Source organism: Notechis scutatus, chromosome 1 (assembly GCF_049901735.1).
Source record: "Notechis scutatus isolate UNSWTSFEM ecotype Mainland chromosome 1, rNotScu1.2, whole genome shotgun sequence".
Taxonomy (NCBI): Eukaryota; Metazoa; Chordata; class Lepidosauria; order Squamata; family Elapidae; genus Notechis; species Notechis scutatus.
The window spans coordinates 5,412,874-5,432,299 of NC_142009.1; the positions used below are offsets into that span (position 1 = coordinate 5,412,874).

General features: G+C 47.2%; 1 protein-coding gene across 2 annotated transcripts in view; it reads left to right on the plus strand.

Moving 5' to 3' along the window:
- The first annotated feature begins 764 nt into the window (after window positions 1-764).
- NLE1 (notchless homolog 1) overlaps window positions 765-19,426 on the plus strand; it is a 29,923-nt gene continuing 11,261 nt past the window's right edge. Inside the window, exons 1-9 of one of the 2 annotated variants that reach the window (XM_087970146.1) lie at window positions 765-924; window positions 2,926-3,093; window positions 4,433-4,653; window positions 8,346-8,425; window positions 9,301-9,377; window positions 10,593-10,690; window positions 13,170-13,362; window positions 15,535-15,670; window positions 17,684-17,730. In XM_087970146.1, the coding sequence (XP_087826272.1) occupies window positions 2,959-3,093; window positions 4,433-4,653; window positions 8,346-8,425; window positions 9,301-9,377; window positions 10,593-10,690; window positions 13,170-13,362; window positions 15,535-15,670; window positions 17,684-17,730 (987 nt within the window). In that variant the 5' untranslated portion in view covers window positions 765-924; window positions 2,926-2,958. The remainder of the gene's footprint in view (window positions 925-2,925; window positions 3,094-4,432; window positions 4,654-8,345; window positions 8,426-9,300; window positions 9,378-10,592; window positions 10,691-13,169; window positions 13,363-15,534; window positions 15,671-17,683; window positions 17,731-19,426) is intronic. The other variant, XM_087970205.1, reaches the window with a different exon arrangement.

The window sequence follows — 19,426 nt, forward strand, 5'->3', positions numbered from 1 at the left end:
TTGTCCTCCTTTTGCTCATGGTGACGCGCATGCGCGAGGGAAGGAGCGCTGGGTTGCCATCTGGCCGATTTCACAGCCAAGCAACTTTCGTACGGCCAAATTTCCGGCCAAATAAATTTGGCCGGAGACATCATTTTTTCACGGCCAAGCAGATAGAAATACGGCCAGATTTCTCGAATTTGGCCGGAAAAACGGCCAGATGGCAACCCTGGGATCCAGGCGAGGAGATGCGTGCCTCGATGTGAGTGATGTTGAGTTGGCCACGCCCAGCCAATAACATAACCACCAAGCCACACCCACCACCTAAGCCACGCCCACAGAACCGGTTTTTTTTAAAAAAAATTGAATCCCACCCCTGGGGAGAAGCAACTTAAAATTAAGGAGAAACTTCCTGACAGGGAAAATAATTATCCAGCAACTTTAAGACCTGTGGGTGTATCAAAATCTCCAGGATTGTGTTATGGGTGAAACTCCCAAAGAAAGAAACTCTGCCAGCACAGGTAGGGCAGGGGTGGGTGGGTGCCAGTTCTCACGTTTAGATAAGATTTTTCCTCACCCCTTTCCTAAGAGTATTATATAATATATTATATAATATATATAATATATTATATAATATATATATAATAATATAGTATTACATAATATTATATAATAGTAGGGGGCGTGCATAAGCGCACCAACGTGCCTACCGTCCCTGTCCTATTGTTTCTTTTTTTATTTGTATCCATTTCATATATTCATAACCATTTTCATATTTATACCTGTTATCTAATACTTGACGAATAAATAAACTTCTGGCGGAAGATCCCCGCTTCTTCCAGCAGGTGGCAGCCGAGTCAGAAACTGTGCCTTGTCGCGGAATGATGACGTACAGCCTCCTTTCCCCACGTGGAGGCAAGTTGGAGCAGAAACGTTCGGCTGCAGGTTTGGAGGGGTGATTTTTTTTTTTTTGCAAAGGGGGGAGGGGGGGAGGTAAGGCAGCAGCACCCCATATTTTGGAAGGTGGGGGCTGGGGTGGAGACATACGGCCCCGGGGGTGGGAGCGGAGAAAGAACAACGTTCCCAAGCAATAACACAATAAGAAGAGTTGGAAGGGAACGTAGAGGTCTTCTAGTCTGACCCGCTCCCCCTGTTCAGGGTCCCCCCCCCTATATCTCATTCTCATCCTGGTCGTGCTTGGTTCGCCCAGTCAGGCTGGATTTTGCATTTTTATCCCCTTATGGAGTCCTTTTCCCAAGGACCAGATGTTCTTGTTTAATAACATTCAAAGTTTCGTGGCAAGATTGTCAGCTGTTCCAAGCAAAGCTGCCTTTTGCAATTGACGGACAGGGATATTGTCAACGCCGATGGTGCTCAAGGGGTTCTCGCCCAACAGCCAGGTGTTCAGACTGGATTTGGCATTTTTTTTAATCCCCCTATCGAGTCCTTCTCAAGGACCTGGAATAGGCGGACGTTCTTGGTTAATAATGTATAAGTCTTGTTGCAGAATTATTTCAAGTCAAGCTGCCTTTTGCAATGGACTGAGGGTAATTTATTATGATGAGCATGATAGATGTTGAGACTGGGTTTGGCATTTTAGTGTCCCCCTATGGAGCCCTTCCCAACGACCTGGGCATAAGCAGATCTGGGCGTTGGGTGGTGTACAAGGTCTCTTTTGGCAGGATGGAAACTCTTCCAAGTAAAACAAGTATAATAATAAATAGAAAATGCACAAGCTAAAGTTGTCTGTGGAGATTCTCCCGTCATCAAAGGTGCTTTTTCAAGAGGCAGCTGGACTTCCTTGGTTTTTCTTTGAAGGCGAAGTCAGAGTTTGAAGAAGCTTCTTGGATGAGAATCGAAATGTCTTCAAAGAAAAACCAGAAAGTCCAGGTGCCTCTTGAAACTTCCTAAGAGCAAGGACAATTAACGTTAGTTAATTGCATGCATGCAGTTTTGGTCACCACACTATAAAAAAAGATGTTGAGACTCTAGGAAAAGTGCAGAGAAGAGCAACCAGGAGGATGAGGGGACTGGAGTCTAAAACATACGAAGGACGGTTGCGGGAACTGGGCCTGGCTAGTCTAGGGAAGAGAAGGACCAGGGGAGACAGGATAGCATCTTCCAATATTTGAGGGGCTGCTACAGAGAGGAGGAAGGGGTCAAACTGATCTTCAAGGTATCTGAAGGCCAGAGAAGGAACAATGGATGGAAACTGACCCAGGAGAGATTCAACCTGGAAATAAGGAGAAACTTTCTGACAGGGAGAACCATCAACCCATGGAACAGAAGTTGCCCTCGGAAGTTGTGGGAGCCGCCATCACTTGGACACTTTCAAGAAGAGATTGGACTGCCATTTGTCAGAAATGGTATAGGGTCTTCTACTTGGGCAGGGGGTTGGGCTAGATGACCTACAAGGTCCCTTCCAACTCTGTTAATCTGTTCATCTGTTTTTAACCAATAGAACTGCTTCCCTCCAAAAGTCGTGGGTGCTCCCTCATTGGAGGTTTTTAAGAAGAGGATGGACAGCCAGTTTGTCCAAAATGGTGTAGAGACTCCTGCTTGAGCCGGGCGTTGGACTACAAGACCTCTAAGGTCCCTTCCAAACCTTATTACCCTAGGTTGGTCATCTCTTGGAGTGGAGGGGAGAACCAGAAAGTCAAGACAGGAGCGATGCCTCTTTTAAAATGCCTCCTTGCCTCCATCTTGACTTCTTTTTGACATATACATGCATGTTTCTGACCTCATCCTAGAAAGCAGGTGTTCTAATAATCAGCCTCTCCCTGTTTTGGCTTCCAGCAGCTAATGAGAGTTTTCTGAACATCTGTGATGGGGAAAGGGGGGTGTTCATGTGGAGAAGGGGGCCCCCAAAGAGAGCTTGGAGGGGGGGCCGTAGATGCTGGTGGGGTTCCTTTGAGTTTTTGGTTTTTCTTCCTCTTTGTTTTCCAGGCCAGAGAGCAAAGAGCCGACTACGGTTTCAAAATGGCGGCGGACGTTGAGCGGCTCCTGATCCAGTTCAAAGATGAATCCGGGGAGGTTCTGGGGGCCCCGTTTGATGTCCCCGTGGATATCACCCCAGAAAAGCTCCAGTTGGTTTGCAACACCCTCTTGGAGAAGGTACACTTGCGGCAGAGGGGGGGCTCCTTCCTTCCTTCCTTCTGCTTCTCTTTCTCCTCCCTACACCCTCTCTCTCTTCCCTTCCTTTCTTCCTCCTTCTCCTCCTTCCTCTTCTTTCTCCGTCCTTCCCACCTCCCCCCTCTCTCTTCCCTTCCTCTTCCTCCTTCCCCTTTCTCTCCTTCCTCTGTCCTTCCTTCCTCCTCCTCTCCTTCTCTCTCCCCTTTCTTCCTTTCCTCCTCCTCCCTCACCTCCTTCCTTCCTCCTTCCTCTCCTTCCTCTGTCCCTACTTCTTCCCCCCTCCTTCCCTCTCTCCTTCCTTCCTTCTCCTCTTCTTCCTTCCCTCTCCTTCCTCCATCCTTCCTTCCTCTCCTCTCCTCCTCTCTCCCCTTCCTTCTTTCCTTTCCTCCTCTTCCTCCCTCTACTTCTCCTTCCTCCATCCTTCCTCCTTCTCCTTCTCTCTCCCCTTCCTTCCTTCCTTCCTTCCTTCCTTCCTTCCTTCCTTCCTTCCTTCCTTCCTTCCTTCCTTCCTTCCTTCCTCCTCCTCTCTTTCTCTCTCCCCTTTCTTCCTTTCCTCCTCCTCCCTCACCTCCTTCCTCTCCTTCCTCTGTCCCTACTTCTTCCCCCTCCTTCCCTCTCTCCTTCCTTCCTTCTCCTCTTCTTCCTTCCTCTTCCTCTCCTTCCTCCATCCTTCCTTCCTCGCCCTCTCCTCCTCTCTCCCCTTCCTTCTTTCCTTTCCTCCTCTTCCTCCCTCTACTTCTCCTTCCTCCTTCCTTCCTCCTTCTCCTTCTCTCTCCCCTTCCTTCCTTCCTTCCTTCCCCCTCCTTCTCCTTCCTCCATCCTTCCTTCCTCCTCCTCTCCTCCTCTCTCCCCTTCCTTCTTTCCTTTCCTCCTCTTCCTCCCTTTACTTCTCCTTCCTCCATCCTTCTTCCTTCTCTCTCCCTTCCTTCCTTCCTTCCTTCCTTCCTTCCTACCTACCTACCTACCTACCTACCTACCTACCTACTCTCCTTCTCCTTCCTCCATCCTTCCTTCCTCCCCCTCTCCTCCTCTCTCCCCTTCCTTCTTTCCTTTCCTCCTCTTCCTCCCTCTACTTCTCCTTCTCTCTCCTCTTCCTCCTTCCTTCCTTCCTTCCTTCCTTCCTTCTCTCCTTCCTTCCTTCCTTCCTTCCTCCCTCCCTCCCTCCCTCCTTCCTCCCTTCCTCCCTCCTCTCCTTCTCCTTCCTCCAACCTTCCTTCCTCCCTCCCCAGTCTGCTCACATTAAAAACAACAACAATCAAGCTTACCTTATCTTACCAAGCTTACTCTGTGTCTCTCACCACTACCCCTTGCTGCCTCCCAGGAGGAGGAGCCCGTCCCCTTGGCCTTCTACGTCCAGGAGTCCGAAATCGTGGCCTGCCTGCAGAAGACCCTGGCCGAACTGGCCCTGGAGACGGAGCGGGTGGTCGAGATCATCTATCAGCCCCAGGCCGTGTTCCGAGTGCGAGCCGTGACTCGCTGCACCAGCTCCTTGGAGGGCCACAGCGAGGCCGTCATCTCGGTTGCCTTCAGCCCCACCGGGAAGTAAGCGGAGGTGCAGCTCGGATCAGGGTGCCGGAGGGAAAGGAGTTACGTGCCCCATGGTGGACAGAAGTCGAGGACTCCAGGTAGTCCTCGACTTATGACCACAATTGAGCCCCAAATTTCTCTCGCTGTCCAGCCTACAAAAATGACAGTTTGGGGGGGCTAGCTTCACTTCTCTGCTCTAAAAGGAGCCCCTCCTCTCCGTCGGCTTCTAACGTCGGTTCAGTTAATTTTGTCCCGTTTTACAACCCTTCTTGCTCCCATGTCAGAGCATTTGGCAGCGTGACTACCTTTATGAGACAACCCAGGAACAACACACAGCACACAGAGACTTAGACATTAACAGTGGTTTAATACAGAGGTCTCCAACCTTGGCAACTTTAAGACTTGTGGACTTCAACTCCCAGAATTCTCCAGCCAGCTCTGCTGCTGGAGAATTCTGGGAGTTAAGTCCACAAGTCTTAAAGTTGCCAAGGTTGGAGACCTCTGGTTTAATATACAGCAGGTATATAAAAACAATATACACCTGGTGGCAAAATACCTTTGCAAGTGAGCTTTTCTCCTTCCTAACACACAGAGAACTTCTGCGCTGAATACTGGCCACAAGGAAAGAAAACCACACCCTCTAATGGCTGCCTTTTAATATGCACACCTCTTAAAGGGAACTTTACTCTCCAGCCTTAAAGGGAAAGACCCATATTCTCTGGTTACATCAGCCAGACTTACATCAGCTTCACAGCATCGTGCAGCTACTCACCGCTCCTCAGTGTCTAAATTTTAATACCTTAACACACAGCTGTTGAGAGAATCACTACAGTGGTAAAGTTAGTGACAGGGTTGTTAAGTGAATCTGGCTTCTCTGTTGACTTTGCCTGTCAGAAGGTCGCAAAAGGGGATCACGTGATTCTCCCCCCCAGGGACGCTGCAACCGTCATAAATAGGAGTCAGTGGCCAAGCATCTGAATTTTGATGACATGATTGTGGGGGACGCTGCAACGGTCATAAGCATGGGAAAATGGTCATAAGTCACATTCTTCGATGCCCTTGTAACTTTGAACAGTCACTAAATGAACTGTTGCAAGTCAAGGACTAGGTGTATAACTATGTATTTTATATTTATGTACTGTACATATATTTATAACTATAACTAAAGGAATGGTTGTAAGGACTACCTGTATAACTATGGTATTTATAAATCTGTGTGTGTGTGTGTAGATATAGATGTGCTCCATACCTGCGCTTCGCTTGGAAACTACGGTCGGGCTTAGTTTTGGGGGAGGAAAATAAGGGGGAGGGTGGAAATTCTGCCTCTGCCTACCAAGCCTCCATTAGTATCCATCTGGCTAGCGTCCTGTCAGTGTGTGAGAGAGTTGAGGGCTGTTTGGAAACCGAAAGAGTATTTGCTGTGTGAGCAAGAAGGAGACAGCAAGGAGCCTGGGCGTGGCTTAGCTCAACTGTTCTGTACTAAAGCTGGTTGCTGCTCTTTAACTTGATTGGTGTCTCTAATATCTCCTGTCTGTTTTGTAGCTTTTTTTTGTCTTGATTGGCTGGCAACATTGTGTTCCTGTATTGGAGGCTTTTAGTGCAGCTTGGCTCCGAGTAAATGGACGGCTATCATTTGTTAGGAAGCTAGGTTTCATCTGGGTGCCTGGTTGGGGTGTGTTTGAGCTGGAGGTATCAGGGGGGATCTGTTTGTGACCAGGTGTTTGCCTGGCTAGTGGTGTGGAGATTTTTTTTGTTTGAGAGTGCAGGCTTCCAGATAATTGACAGTCTGGTGGAATCATCTCTTCTATTCATGCTTTCAGGTCTTTTTTCAATCTCTATGGCCTCTCTGATAATTCTGTAGCTGGTTTTCCAGGTCATATATGAAGTCCCCCGTGCATCATGCCCTGCCACATACATTGGACAGACCAATAGAAGAATAAGTACCTGCCTAGATGAACACAAAAATGCAGTAAAAAAGCTGGAACACACTTCCTCACTAGTCCAACACATGGAAGCCACAGGTCATAGCAGCAACTTCAATGGCACCAAAACCCTAGCCACTATAGAAAACCCCAACCAGGCACACAGATGAAACCTAGCTTCCTAATAAATGATAGCCATCCGTTTACACGGAGCCAAGCTGCACCAAAAGCCTCCAATACAGGAACACAATGTTGCCAGCCAATCAAGACAAAAAAAGCCACAAAACAGACAGAAGATATTAGAAACACCAATCAAGCAGAACCACAGCAAACTCCAAGACCAATAAACACAGACCAAGACTCCCAACCAATCAGGATGAAGAAAAAAACATTCTGGCACAGTAGTAGGCTAGCCCCAAATTTAAATCTGAAACCGCTGTAAAAGCCTGACTCACAGTCGAACACAATACAGAAGCCTGATGATGGCAGATGAGATTCTGCCGAAGCGTTGCTACAACTTGAAAAGCACAACTATAATGACATGGGAAAATACCCGAACAAAGCTGAATGCCATACATGTAAGTACCCGCGAAAACTTAAGAAAACAAATATATATATATATATGGCATTCGGCTTTATTCGGGTATTTTCCCACATCATTGTAGTTGTGCTTTTAAAGTTGTAGCACAGAAAATTTATATATAAATTTTTATATTTATATTGTATATATATAAAAGCAAAATACACATCTTCACAAAATAATTGTACACACACATATACACATGTACGCAAACACACATTTAGTTATAACTAACTAAAGGAATGGTTGAAAGTCAATAACTAGACTTTAACCACTCCTTTAGTGACCATTCGACATTAAAACAGCACAGAAAAAAATCTGACTTATGACCATTTTTCACATACATGACCGTTGTGGCATCTCCTTGGTGATCTGAGCAAAATTCGGTTGCTTGGCAATTGACTCACATTTATGATGGTCGCAGTGTCCCAGGTCCTGAGATCACGTGGGGAACGTCAAATTCGCTTCACAGCCGTGTAACTAACTTACCGCCTGCGGCGATTTGCTTAACAGCAGTGGCAAGAAAGGTCATAACATGGGGCAAAACTCACTGAACAGCTGTCTCGGTTAGTGATGAATATTTGGGACTGAGTTGTGGTCATAACATAATTAGTGTTGGAAGGGACCTTGTAGGTCATCTAGTCCAACCCCCTGCCCAAGCGGGAGACCCTACAACATTTCTGACAAATGGCAGTCCAGTCTCTTCTTGAAAGCCTCAAGTGATGTAAGTTGAGAACTACCTGTAATAAAAGGTAGTCCTCGCTTAATAACAACAGGTAGTCCTCGCTTAATAACAACCATCTGTTTAGCGCCCGTTCGAGGTTAAAAGAATCCCAACCGTGTGACGGTTGTGGAGTCCTGCAGTCACCTTTGCAACCTCCTTAAAAGCAACATCAGTGGGGAAGGTCACCAATCACGGGATGTCTCACTTAACGACCACAGCAAAAAAAAAAGTTGCAGAATTGGGCTCCGTCACATAGGCCTCACTTTAAGAGCTTTAAGAGCTGAATGGAGAATTTTTAGTTGTCAGTGGAGGCCTACTTTGTATTATTAGTCTGTATGACTTGGGCTTCTAAGTCTGGCCTACTTTGAAGGGCTCATCTTTGGGGGAGCTTTGGTTGCCATCTTGACTTTTTTGACCCCTGAATGGCATCTGGTCAACTGCTCTGCCTTGGCTCTGTCAGCCTGAGAGTTTGTCTCCTCAGGTACCTGGCCAGCGGCTCTGGGGACACCACCGTCCGCTTCTGGGACCTGAACACGGAGACGCCGCATTTTACTGCCAAGGGTGAGTCTTCACATGCAGAAGGGGGATGGTGTAGGCCCAGGGGTCCCCAAACTTGGCAACTTTAAGACTTGTTGGACTTCAGCTTCCAGAATTCCCCAGCTGGGGTTGAAGTGGTCATCTTAAAAGTGGCCATGTTTGAGAAAACACTGCCCTATGACATGGTGGCTGGAGGATTCTGGGGGTTGAAGTCCACAAGTTGCCACGTTTGGAGACCTCTGGTCTAGGCCAAGGCTTCTCAGTCTTGGCCAATGGAAGATGGGTAGACTTCATCTCCCAGAATTCCCCAGCTGGGGTTGAAGTGGCCCTCTTAAAAGTGGCCAAGATTGAAGAACGTTGTTCTATACCCATGCTGGCTGGGGGATTCTGGGAGTTGAAGTCTACACGTCTTCCAGTGGACAAGTTTGAGAAAACATGGCTCTATGCAGCGCTGATTGGAGAATTCTGGGAGTTGAAGTCCACCCATTTAAAGGCAAAATTGAGAAAACACTGCTGGCTAAGGGATTCTGGGAGTTGAAGTCCACATATCTTGCAGTGGCCATGTTTGAGAAAACACTGCTCTATGCCATGCTGGCTGAGGGATTCTGGGATTTGAAGTCCACAAGTCTTCCAGTGGACAAGTTTGAGAAAACATGGCTCTATGCAGCGCTGATTGGAGAATTATGGGAGTTGAAGTCCACCCATTTTAAAGGAGCCAAAATTGAGAAAACACTGCTGGCTGAGGGATGCTGGCTGGGGGATTCTGGGATTTGAAGTCCAGGTGTCTTAAAGGGACCACAGTTGAGTAACACTGACTTAAAGTAAGCATTTTAAAATCTTTTGGTTTCGTTGACTGGTGGACTTTGTCCAGTAACTCTCCCTCCTTCATACCTCCACAGGTCACCGTCATTGGGTGCTGAGCATTGCTTGGTCGCCCGACGGAAGGAAACTGGCATCTGGGTGCAAGAACGGGCAGGTAAGTACTCGTTTCGGCTTTGTTTCTGTTTTCCTCAGTGGTGCAGATGGGTATGGAGCCATTTTACAACAGTTCCAAGAAGGCTCCACACCCATTTGCACTATTCAGGTGACCAGGAAGACACAGGGAAACCTCCAAGTGGCCTCAAGAACCCTCTAAAAGGATGCAAATGACCAGCTGTCTGCAAGGAGTTGTTATGCCCCTGTCGGAATCTGATTTGGAGGGGGAGGTCGAGCAGCTGACAGGCAGTGGGAGTGTGGCTCTTTTGGCTGTGGAAGGAACCGGGGAAGGGCACAGATGGGCTGGGCAGAGCAGGGGAGAGGTAGAACAAGGGAGAGGGAGTTCAGAGGAAGAGCCAGGCCCACCCCCTCTTAATCCTAGGGCACGCAGGGAGGAACGGAAAAGGGAGCAACATGAGTTGCATGGCTTACGGGGGAGGAAAGGGCCCTGATTCCCTTCATTAGCTGCAACTGGGAACACAGTGTTTAAAAAGGGAAGTTGCGCAGAGCAAACTGTTGAGAGCAAATCGTGAATTATCTGGTATTGTTGAGGCTTATCTGGGTTCCTGGCATCTTCCCAACAGTGTGTGCTTTGCCGGCCTTTCAAGTCTGCAATTCCTTCTCCTTCCCTGTCAAGTTAATTACTGCAGCATGGTTTGTGTGGATTTTTATTTACGGTTTGTTTTCCGACTGAATTTCCTCCACTTAAAGACTGTTCTTGGGAGAGTTTTTTTCTCCAGCCGAAGGTAACTGGACATTGGGGGCAAAGTTGGAGGTACTAAAGGGACTCTTGTTACTTATGGGACTGTGTTGCCTTTGTGCCACGCCCCTTTGGGTCATTCCAGGAGTATCAATCCTTCCATTCCCTACGTCAGAGTGGAAGAAGCTTCTCGGAAGAGAAGCGAAACGTCTTCGAAGAAAAACCAGAAAGTCCAGTTGCCTCTTGCAAAAAAGCACCTTTGGGACATTAAAGTTCACCTTTTTTTACTTTTACATAGTAGTATAAACTAGCCATTTCTATATCAACAAATCTATCTAACCGGTAAAACCCAAAATCGAGCACAAAGTCCAGAAATGGTTTCTAAGTTGGAAACAAAAGTAATTTTTTTTCCTTCTCTTTAATCAAAACAGTCGATTTAGCCACTTCTGCGCAAACACATAAACCATTTTGAGAAAGGTGTTTTCTTAACGTGTCCCACATGAACTTTCTATGCAGATAATGCTCTGGGATCCAAGCACCGGGATCCAGATTGGCCGTATCTTGGTGGGTCACTCTAAGTGGATCACTTCGCTCTGCTGGGAACCTCTGCATTTGTAAGTCACCACTCCAGCTCCACCCACACACCCCTCCCCAAAATAAATCTTCCCTGGCTCTGCACTTCTAAAGTAAGGGACCTTAAATTACAATCGTGGTTTATATTTTAATCATGGCTTAAATGGCGATCATGGCTTAAATCACAATTTTAGCTTTAATCAACATCTTGGCTTCAAATCACAATTGTGCATTATTTCTTTACTGTAGTTTTCATCTGCATTTCCACCTAAGGTGCAGGAAAAATATCCAATACTGCAGGGATCCCCAACCTTTTCGCGCCGTGGCCGGTGCCGGCATCAGCTGGGCGCCATGACCAGTACCGGCATCAACTGGGCGCCGCCATCTTTTTGACAAAAGTGGCGGCGCCAGCGCCCGGTGAGCTTTTCGGGTAGCTACCGGAAAAGCTCACGCACCGAGCTGGCGCCGCCATCTTTTTGATGAAAAAGTGCTTCGGTGAGCTTTCTACCCGGAAAAGCTCACCGAAGCACTTTTACAAAAAGATGGCGGCGCCCTTCTTCACAGCCCGGTAAGAGTTGTTCCGCGGACTGGTATCGGTCCACGGACCGGCGGTTGGGGACCCCTGCAATACTGTACCCAGCGCCATAAGGACATCTAAAAAGTCAGGATGGAGGCCACAACCATCTAGGACAATCATTTAAATAGGAGCCAGCTGTGTGCTGCAGCTGCCCAAAAAGCCAACACAGTCCTAGGCTGCATTAATAGGGGGATAGAATCAAGATCATGTGAAGCGTTAATACCACTTTATAAGGCCTTGGTAAGCCCACACTTGGAATCCTGCATCCAGTTTTGGTCTCCACAATGTAAAAAAGATGCTGAGACTCTGGAAAGAGTGCATAGAAGAGCCACAAAGAGGATTAGGGGAATGGAGGCTAAAACATATGAAGAACGGTTGCAGGAACTGGGTATGTCTAGTTTAATGAAGAGAAGGACCAGGGGAGACAGGATAGCAGTCTTCCAATATCTGAGGGGCTGCCCCAAAGAAGAGGGAGTCAAGCTATTCTCCAAAGCACCAGAAGGCCAAGAAGCAGTGGATGGAAACTAATCAAGGACAGAACAAAGCTAGAATTAGAAGTTTCCTTGACAGTTGGAACAATTAATCAATGTTAACAGCTTATCACCAGAAGTTGTGAATTCTCCTACACTGGAGGTTTTTAAGAGATTGGACAACTATTTGTCTGCAATGATATAGAGCAGGGGTGTCCAACCTTGGCAACTTTAAGACTTGTGGACTTCAACTCCCAGAATTCCTCAGCCAGCAAAGCTGGCTGAGGAATTCTGGGAGTTGAAGTCCACAAGTCTTAAAGTTGCCAAGGTTGGACACCCCTGATATAGACCATGATAGCAAACCTATGACACTCATGCCACAGGTGGCACGCAGAGCCATTTTTTTCGGGCACATGAGCTGCAGGCAGACTTACCTCACCTTACCTGCATGTGCCTCACAGCTGATTTTCGGCCCGTTTGAGGCCTCCCAGAGGCTCAAGGGAAGCCTCGGCAGCCTTTCTAGGCCAAAAAAACAGGCCCGTTCCCTCACTTCCTGTATTTCTGGAAATAAAAGGAAAGTGACAAAACGGGCCCACTTTTCGGCCTACAAAGGCTTCAGAGGCTTCCCTCAAGCCTCTGAGAGGCCGAAAAAGGCCTGAAAATCAGCTGGGAGGCGCGCGCATGCGCAGTGCGGGTAATGGGGTGGCAGGGGGGAGGATTGAGCACGCATGCGCGGGGGCTGGGGGGGTGGGGGCACGCGCATTACCTTCTGGGTGCTGGCCTGTGAGCAGGCGAGCCCGAGCACAATTTTTGGCACAGGAGCCCAAAAGGTTAGCCACCACTGATATAGGGTTTCCTGTTTGAGCAGGGAGTTGGACTAGAAGACCTCCAAGGTCCCTTCCAACTCTGTTATTCTATTCTATTCTATTCCATTCCATTCTTTATTCTGTTCTGTTCTATTTCCTATGTTCTCCTTCTGCAACAGAGTGGGTTGGCTTGTTGAACCTATGCCTGTTTTTGATTATTTTTAGGGCAAAATTAACAGCTTCTCTCTCTCTCTCTCTCTCTCTCTCTCTCTCTCTCTCTCTCTCTCTCTTTCCTTCCTTCCTTCCTTCCTTCCTTCCTTCCTTCCTTCCTTCCTTCCTTCCTTCCTTCCTTCCTTCCTTTTCTTCCTTCCTTCCTTCCTTTCTTCCCTCCTTCCTCCCTCCCTCCTTTCTTTCTTTCTTTCTTTCTTTCTTTCTTTCTTTCTTTCTTTCTTTCTTTCTTTCTTTCTTTCTTTCTTTCTTTCTTCCTTCCTTTCCTTCCTTCCTTCCTTCCTTCCCTCCCTCCCTCCCTCCCTCCCCTCCCTTCTTTCTTTCTTTCTTTCTTTCTTTCTTTCTTTCTTTCTTTCTTTCTTTCTTTCTTTCTTTCTTTCTTTCTTTCTTTCTTTCTTTCTTTCTTTCTTTCTTTCTTTCTTTCTTTCTTTCCCTTCAGGAACCCCGAGTGTCGCTACTTAGCCAGCTCTTCCAAAGATGGCAGCGTTCGAATCTGGGACACGGTGGCTGGCCGCTGCGACAAGATCCTCACTAGCCATACTCAGTCGGTCACTTGCCTCCGGTGGGGGGGCGACGGCTTGTTGTATTCCTCTTCGCAGGACCGCACCATCAAAGTTTGGAGGGCCGAGGATGTAAGTAGCCCAACCGTGGGGCACAAGGCAGCATACGGGCTGAATAAATACAACAAATAAAATAGCTTGGCGGCTTCCTTTCCCTCTTCCCACCTCTGCATGTTGTCCCCATGGTGGTTTGGTTGGCCCGGGCAACACAGCGCAATTACCAATTTGTTTATTGGTGATTTCGTATATTTGTTTGTATTCCACCTTTATTATTATTTCTCCAACAACACAAGGCAGTGAACATATCCAACGCACCTTCCTCCCTGCAAACAACAACCCTGTGAGGTGGGATGGGCTGAGGGAGAGTGACAGGCAACAAAGTCACCCAGCTGGCTTTCATATCTAAGGCAGGACTAGAACTCTCCGTCTCCTGGTGATTGGCCCATAGTCACCTGGGTTTCATATCTAGCAAAACTAGAACTCCCAGTCTTCTGGTGATTGGCCCATAGTCACCCAGCTGGGTTTCATATCTAAGGCAGGACTAGAACTCTCCAGTCTTCTGGTGATTGGCCCAAAGTCACCCAGCTGGGTTTCATATCTAAGGCAGGACTAGAACTCTCCAGTCTCCTGGTGATTGGCCCATAGTCACCCAGCTGGGTTTCATATCTAAGGCAGGACTAGAACTCCCTGTCTCCTGGTGATTGGCCCATAGTCACCCAGCTGGGTTTCATATCTAAGGCAGGACTAGAACTCACTGTCTCCTGGTGATTGGCCCATAGTCACCCAGCTGGGTTTCATATCTAAGGCAGGACTAGAACTCACTGTCTCCTGGTGATTGGCCCATAGTCACCCAGCTGGGTTTCATATCTAAGGCAGGACTAGAACTCACTGTCTCCTGGTGATTGGCCCATAGTCACCCAGCTGGGTTTCATATCTAAGGCAGGACTAGAACTCACTGTCCCTGGTGATTGGCCCATAGTCACCCAGCTGGGTTTCATATCTAAGGCAGGACTAGAACTCACTGTCCCTGGTGATTGGCCCATAGTCACCCAGCTGGGTTTCATATCTAAGGCAGGACTAGAACTCACTGTCTCTGGTGATTGGCCCATAGTCACCCAGCTGGGTTTCATATCTAAGGCAGGACTAGAACTCACTGTCTCCTGGTGATTGGCCCATAGTCACCCAGCTGGGTTTCATATCTAAGGCAGGACTAGAACTCACTGTCTCCTGGTGATTGGCCCATAGTCACCCAGCTGGGTTTCATATCTAAGGCAGGACTAGAACTCCCAGTCTTCTGGTGATTGGCCCATAGTCACCCAGCTAGGTTTCATATCTAAGGCAGGACTAGAACTCCCAGTCTTCTGGTGATTGGCCCATAGTCACCCAGCTGGGTTTCATATCTAAGGCAGGACTAGAACTCCCAGTCTTCTGGTGATTGGCCCATAGTCACCCAGCTGGGTTTCATATCTAAGGCAGGACTAGAACTCACTGTCTCCTGGTGATTGGCCCATAGTCACCCAGCTGGGTTTCATATCTAAGGCAGGACTAGAACTCCCAGTCTTCTGGTGATTGGCCCATAGTCACCCAGCTGGGTTTCATATCTAAGGCAGGTAGAATCCCACATAGTCAAGCTGGTTTCATATCTAAGGCAGGACTAGTCTCCTGGTGATTGGCCCATAGTCACCCAGCTGGGTTTCATATCTAAGGCAGGACTAGAACTCACTGTCCCCTGGTGATTGGCCCATAGTCACCCAGCTGGGTTTCATATCTAAGGCAGGACTAGAACTCACTGTCTCCTGGTGATTGGCCCATAGTCACCCAGCTGGGTTTCATATCTAAGGCAGGACTAGAACTCACTGTCTCCTGGTGATTGGCCCATAGTCACCCAGCTGGGTTTCATATCTAAGGCAGGACTAGAACTCACTGTCCCCTGGTGATTGGCCCATAGTCACCCAGCTGGGTTTCATATCTAAGGCAGGACTAGAACTCACCCTCTCCTGGTGATTGGCACCCAGTCACTCAGTTGGATTTCATACCTAAGGAAGAACCAGAACTCACCATCTCCCACTTTCTAGCCAGATGCCTTAACCACTGGACCAGGTAATGCTTCCTGTCTTCTCCCCTGCAGCCACATTTGGAGGGACGAGTCAAGGGGGCTTAGTATCTTTTCAGGAGAAGGGGGGGGTCTCTCCACAGAATGAATGGAGGGAAGTGATCGATGCCTGGCATTTTTGTCGTCCTCAGGGCATCCTGTGCCGTACCTTGCAGGGCCATGCGCACTGGGTCAACACCATGGCCCTCAGCACGGATTATGTTCTCCGGACAGGAGCCTTTGAGCCAGCCAAAGCTTCTATCAACCCCCAGGATTTGAGCGGATCATGTAAGAGCATGTGGCATGCCTTGATCAAATGTTTTTTGACCTTGGGGGAATTTAAGGTGGGTGGATTGCAACTCCCAGAATTCCCCAGTCAGCATGTTTTGGGAAGGGGGGGATTTTAACTCCTAGACTTCACAAGACCTGGGGACTTCAGCACCTGGGGAATTCTGGGAGTTGAAATCCACAGATCTTAAATCTGAGAAAGTTGGATACTCCTGTTGTAGAGTAAGTTTCACAAGGCATCGAACCAAAGGGAAAAAGTCATACAATCGGCTGGCAGAGTTTAAAAGATGTTGCACCCGGGTCCCACCGCGTGGGGAATTGAGCACCACATTGGATTAATAGAATATTATGAGCAGCACTTTCAAGTGATAAGACTATTTTATGCAGAATCAGCCAAGCAATGTAGAATGTTGAATTTTCAGCGAAATGGACCTTTTGTTCTTCTCGCAGGACAGGTAGTTTTGGAGTTATGTGCATTCGATCAGGGACTGTTTGAAGTAACAGTGCCTCTGAAAAAAAGTGACTTACAACCAGTCCTCGAAGTTATGACTGCTCCAGGGCCCTTGCAGTCACCTGATCATGATTTGGTGCTTGGCAACTGGCTTGTATTTATGATGGTTGTAGCATCCTAAAGTCGCATATTCACCATTTGCAACCTTCCCTGCCGTCTTTCCAAAGGCAAGGTCAGTGGGGAAGCCAGCAGAGAAGGTTGCAAGGGGCTTGTTGCCATGCCACCCATCTGCACACCCTCCTCCGTCCACTCACACTCCATCCCTTGCCCAGTAGCAGCCACTCGGTGCTCTCCAGTCTGCTTGTGAGCTGCCTGGATTTGCAATTTCCTCCTGGCTTCCCCAATATATTTGCATTGGGGAAGCCCTTAGGAAGTTGCAAGGAGCTCCTCGCTTAACAACCCACCGTCCCTGTTTAATGACAGCAACAGGCGCTGCCGGTATGGCCATCACTAAGTGATGCAGTCATACGATGTCACGCTTTGTGACTACATCGCTTAGCGATGGAAATTCCCATCTCAGAACAACCAGATTTAGTAACAGATCTTCCCCGTGTAACATAACCCGTGTTAACTCTCAAAACTTTCTTTTCTGTTAGGTCTTTAAAATGGACTGTGATTAATATACGTTTTCAGTGCCATTTTTGTATAACTTCGCATTTTGGTGTTGCTGTTGTTATTATCTTGGTATCATTAATCCTTGGTATTGTTATCCTTGGGGGGTGAAATTGTTTGGTGGGTGGTATTCCTTCTTTCGAGAACAGGATGTCAGTTTTATTTTAACGTGTGTCATTGTGCATGCAGGTACATAACAATTAAGGTTATCTTACATGTGCAGCAGCCACCAAAAAAGCTAACACAATTCTTGATTGTATAAACAGAGGCATAGAATCAAAATTACGTGAAGTATCAGTACTGCTTTATAAAGCCTTTAGTAAGGTCACACTTGGAATACTCCAGCCAGTTTTGGTTCTCGCATTACAAAAAAGATGTTGAGGTTTTTGAAAAAGTTCAGAGAAGTGCAAATAAAAAGGCCTAGAGATTAAACCATATGAAGAAGGGTTTCAGGATTTGGGTTTGGCCAATCTAGAAGGGCTAGAGGAAGACATGATAGCAGTATTACAATATCTAAGGTGTTGCCTCAAAGAAAAGGGGGTCAATTTATTCTCCAAAGCCAGACAAGACAAAAAAATGGATGGAAACTAATCAAGGACAGAAGCAACCTGGAATTGAGGAGAAACTTCTTAACAGTGAGGACAATTAACCAGTGGAACAGCTGGCCACCAGAAATTGTGAGTGCTCCATCATTGGAGGTTTGAAGAAGAGACTGGACAGTCACTAGTCTGAAATGGTCTAGGATTTCCTGCTTGATCAGTGGGTTGGACTAGAAGACCTCCAAGGTCCCTTCCAGCTCTATTCTGATTCTAATCAATTACCGTCGTTAAGCAAGAACTACCTGTAACATCCATACATCCTATTTATCTTTCCCTTTGCTTTTCTTACAGTGGCAGAAATCAAGCAAAACGCACTATTGAGATACAATCAAATCCGGGTAAGAATCCCAGATACTTTTTCCCCAATTTTTTGCCAATTGGACATTGAATATTTAATTTAAGATGGGAAGGTCTTCAAAAAGTGATTTTTTAGTTTACATTCTTTTTTATTAGCAAAGCAACACTTCTGCAGTAAACCTAGCTTGCCGCAGTCAAAGCATAGTTGATTGTGATGCTTCAATTAATTAAATATATACAGAAGCCTGATGATGGCAGATGAGATTCTGCCGAAACGTTGCTACAACTTTAAAAGCACAACTACAATGACGTGGGAAAATACCCGAACAAAGCTGAATACCATACATACATACATACATACATACATACATACATACTATACTGCTACCCAATATTTCTAGAATGCATTTTAAAATTATCGGTTGGAGCTCACGTCCATGCAACCTCCTGTGTTGCCATCTCAATGGAGGTTCCTTCTAAAAATGATTATTATTATTTTTTTGGGGGTGTTGTTTCACTGAAGGCTACCAAAGAGGATGAAATTCAGATTCAATTTATGACTGTGAATCTTAACTTTAGAATGGATTAGACTGAACCAGTTGGCTAGGAAGATCTTTAAATCAGAATATTCCTGTTTTGACCCAGCTCCCCAAACACGACAAACCCTCGGAAGTTAACTCAAAAGATTCCTTTATTAGGAGCACCAATAGCCCCGCCAAAAATGTTTCTCTCTTACCGCAGGCTAACAAGTCCAACCGGCAGGGAGATGAATAGTTGTCTGTCACATCTATTCATCTCCGCCCCCTGCCTTTTATCCCCAGAGCTTGAGTAGGGGCTTCGCTAACAGCGGTGGCTCTTCCGTCCCAAGGACCGACCCATAGATTTCCACTGCTCTCCTCTCCTCTGCCTTCTGTGCATCTGTGTGTCCGTCACTGGGCCCAGCTGTTCCTCCTCTTCCTCATCAGCCGCCTCCAGACCTGGGGGCTGTTGACTCACCATCTGAGGGCTGACGGAAGGCCCAGGTTCCGCCTCCGTCTCTCTACCAGCTCCACTTCCTCTTCCCCCTCGGAGCTCTCAGGTTGCCCCGATGCTGATCCTGCCTCCCACACCTTCCCCTCCTCCTCCGATTCGGCTGCCGGTGGGGCTGGCGGCCGACAGGCCTCAACAATTCCATGTAACATTTTGCTACCCGCCTCCCATTTGCAATGCAGGTACGGCTCGATCTCTGACCACAATTGACACCAGAACTTCCGTTGCTGCTAAACGAAGCAGCTGATAGGAGAGTGACATTCTATTTCATAACCCTTTTTTTGCGATGGTTTTTAAGTGAATCGCTGAAGTTTTGAAGTGAATCATAGGGTCGTTAAATAAATCCAACTCCCCCGATTAACCTTGCTTGCCAGAAAGTCACTTGGAAAGGTCGAAAAAGGGGATCACATCCATCATAATAAATACATTCTGGTTGCCAAACATCCAAATTTTTAAGCACGTGTGACCATGGGGATGCTGTGACGGTCGTAAGCGCGAGGACCAGTCACAAGTCACTTGGACTATTTCTATAGGAGAAAGCGTTTTCCATCGCTCCTATCCCCAAAGCTTTCCAACTCTCAATAAAACGTTTTAAATTTAGGCTGGAATCCTCTCTTTGCTACACTCTTGTGGCAGCGAATTCCAAAGGCTCATATTGTGCGCTTGGCTTATAAATTGATATAAGGACTATAAATAGTCCTCAACATA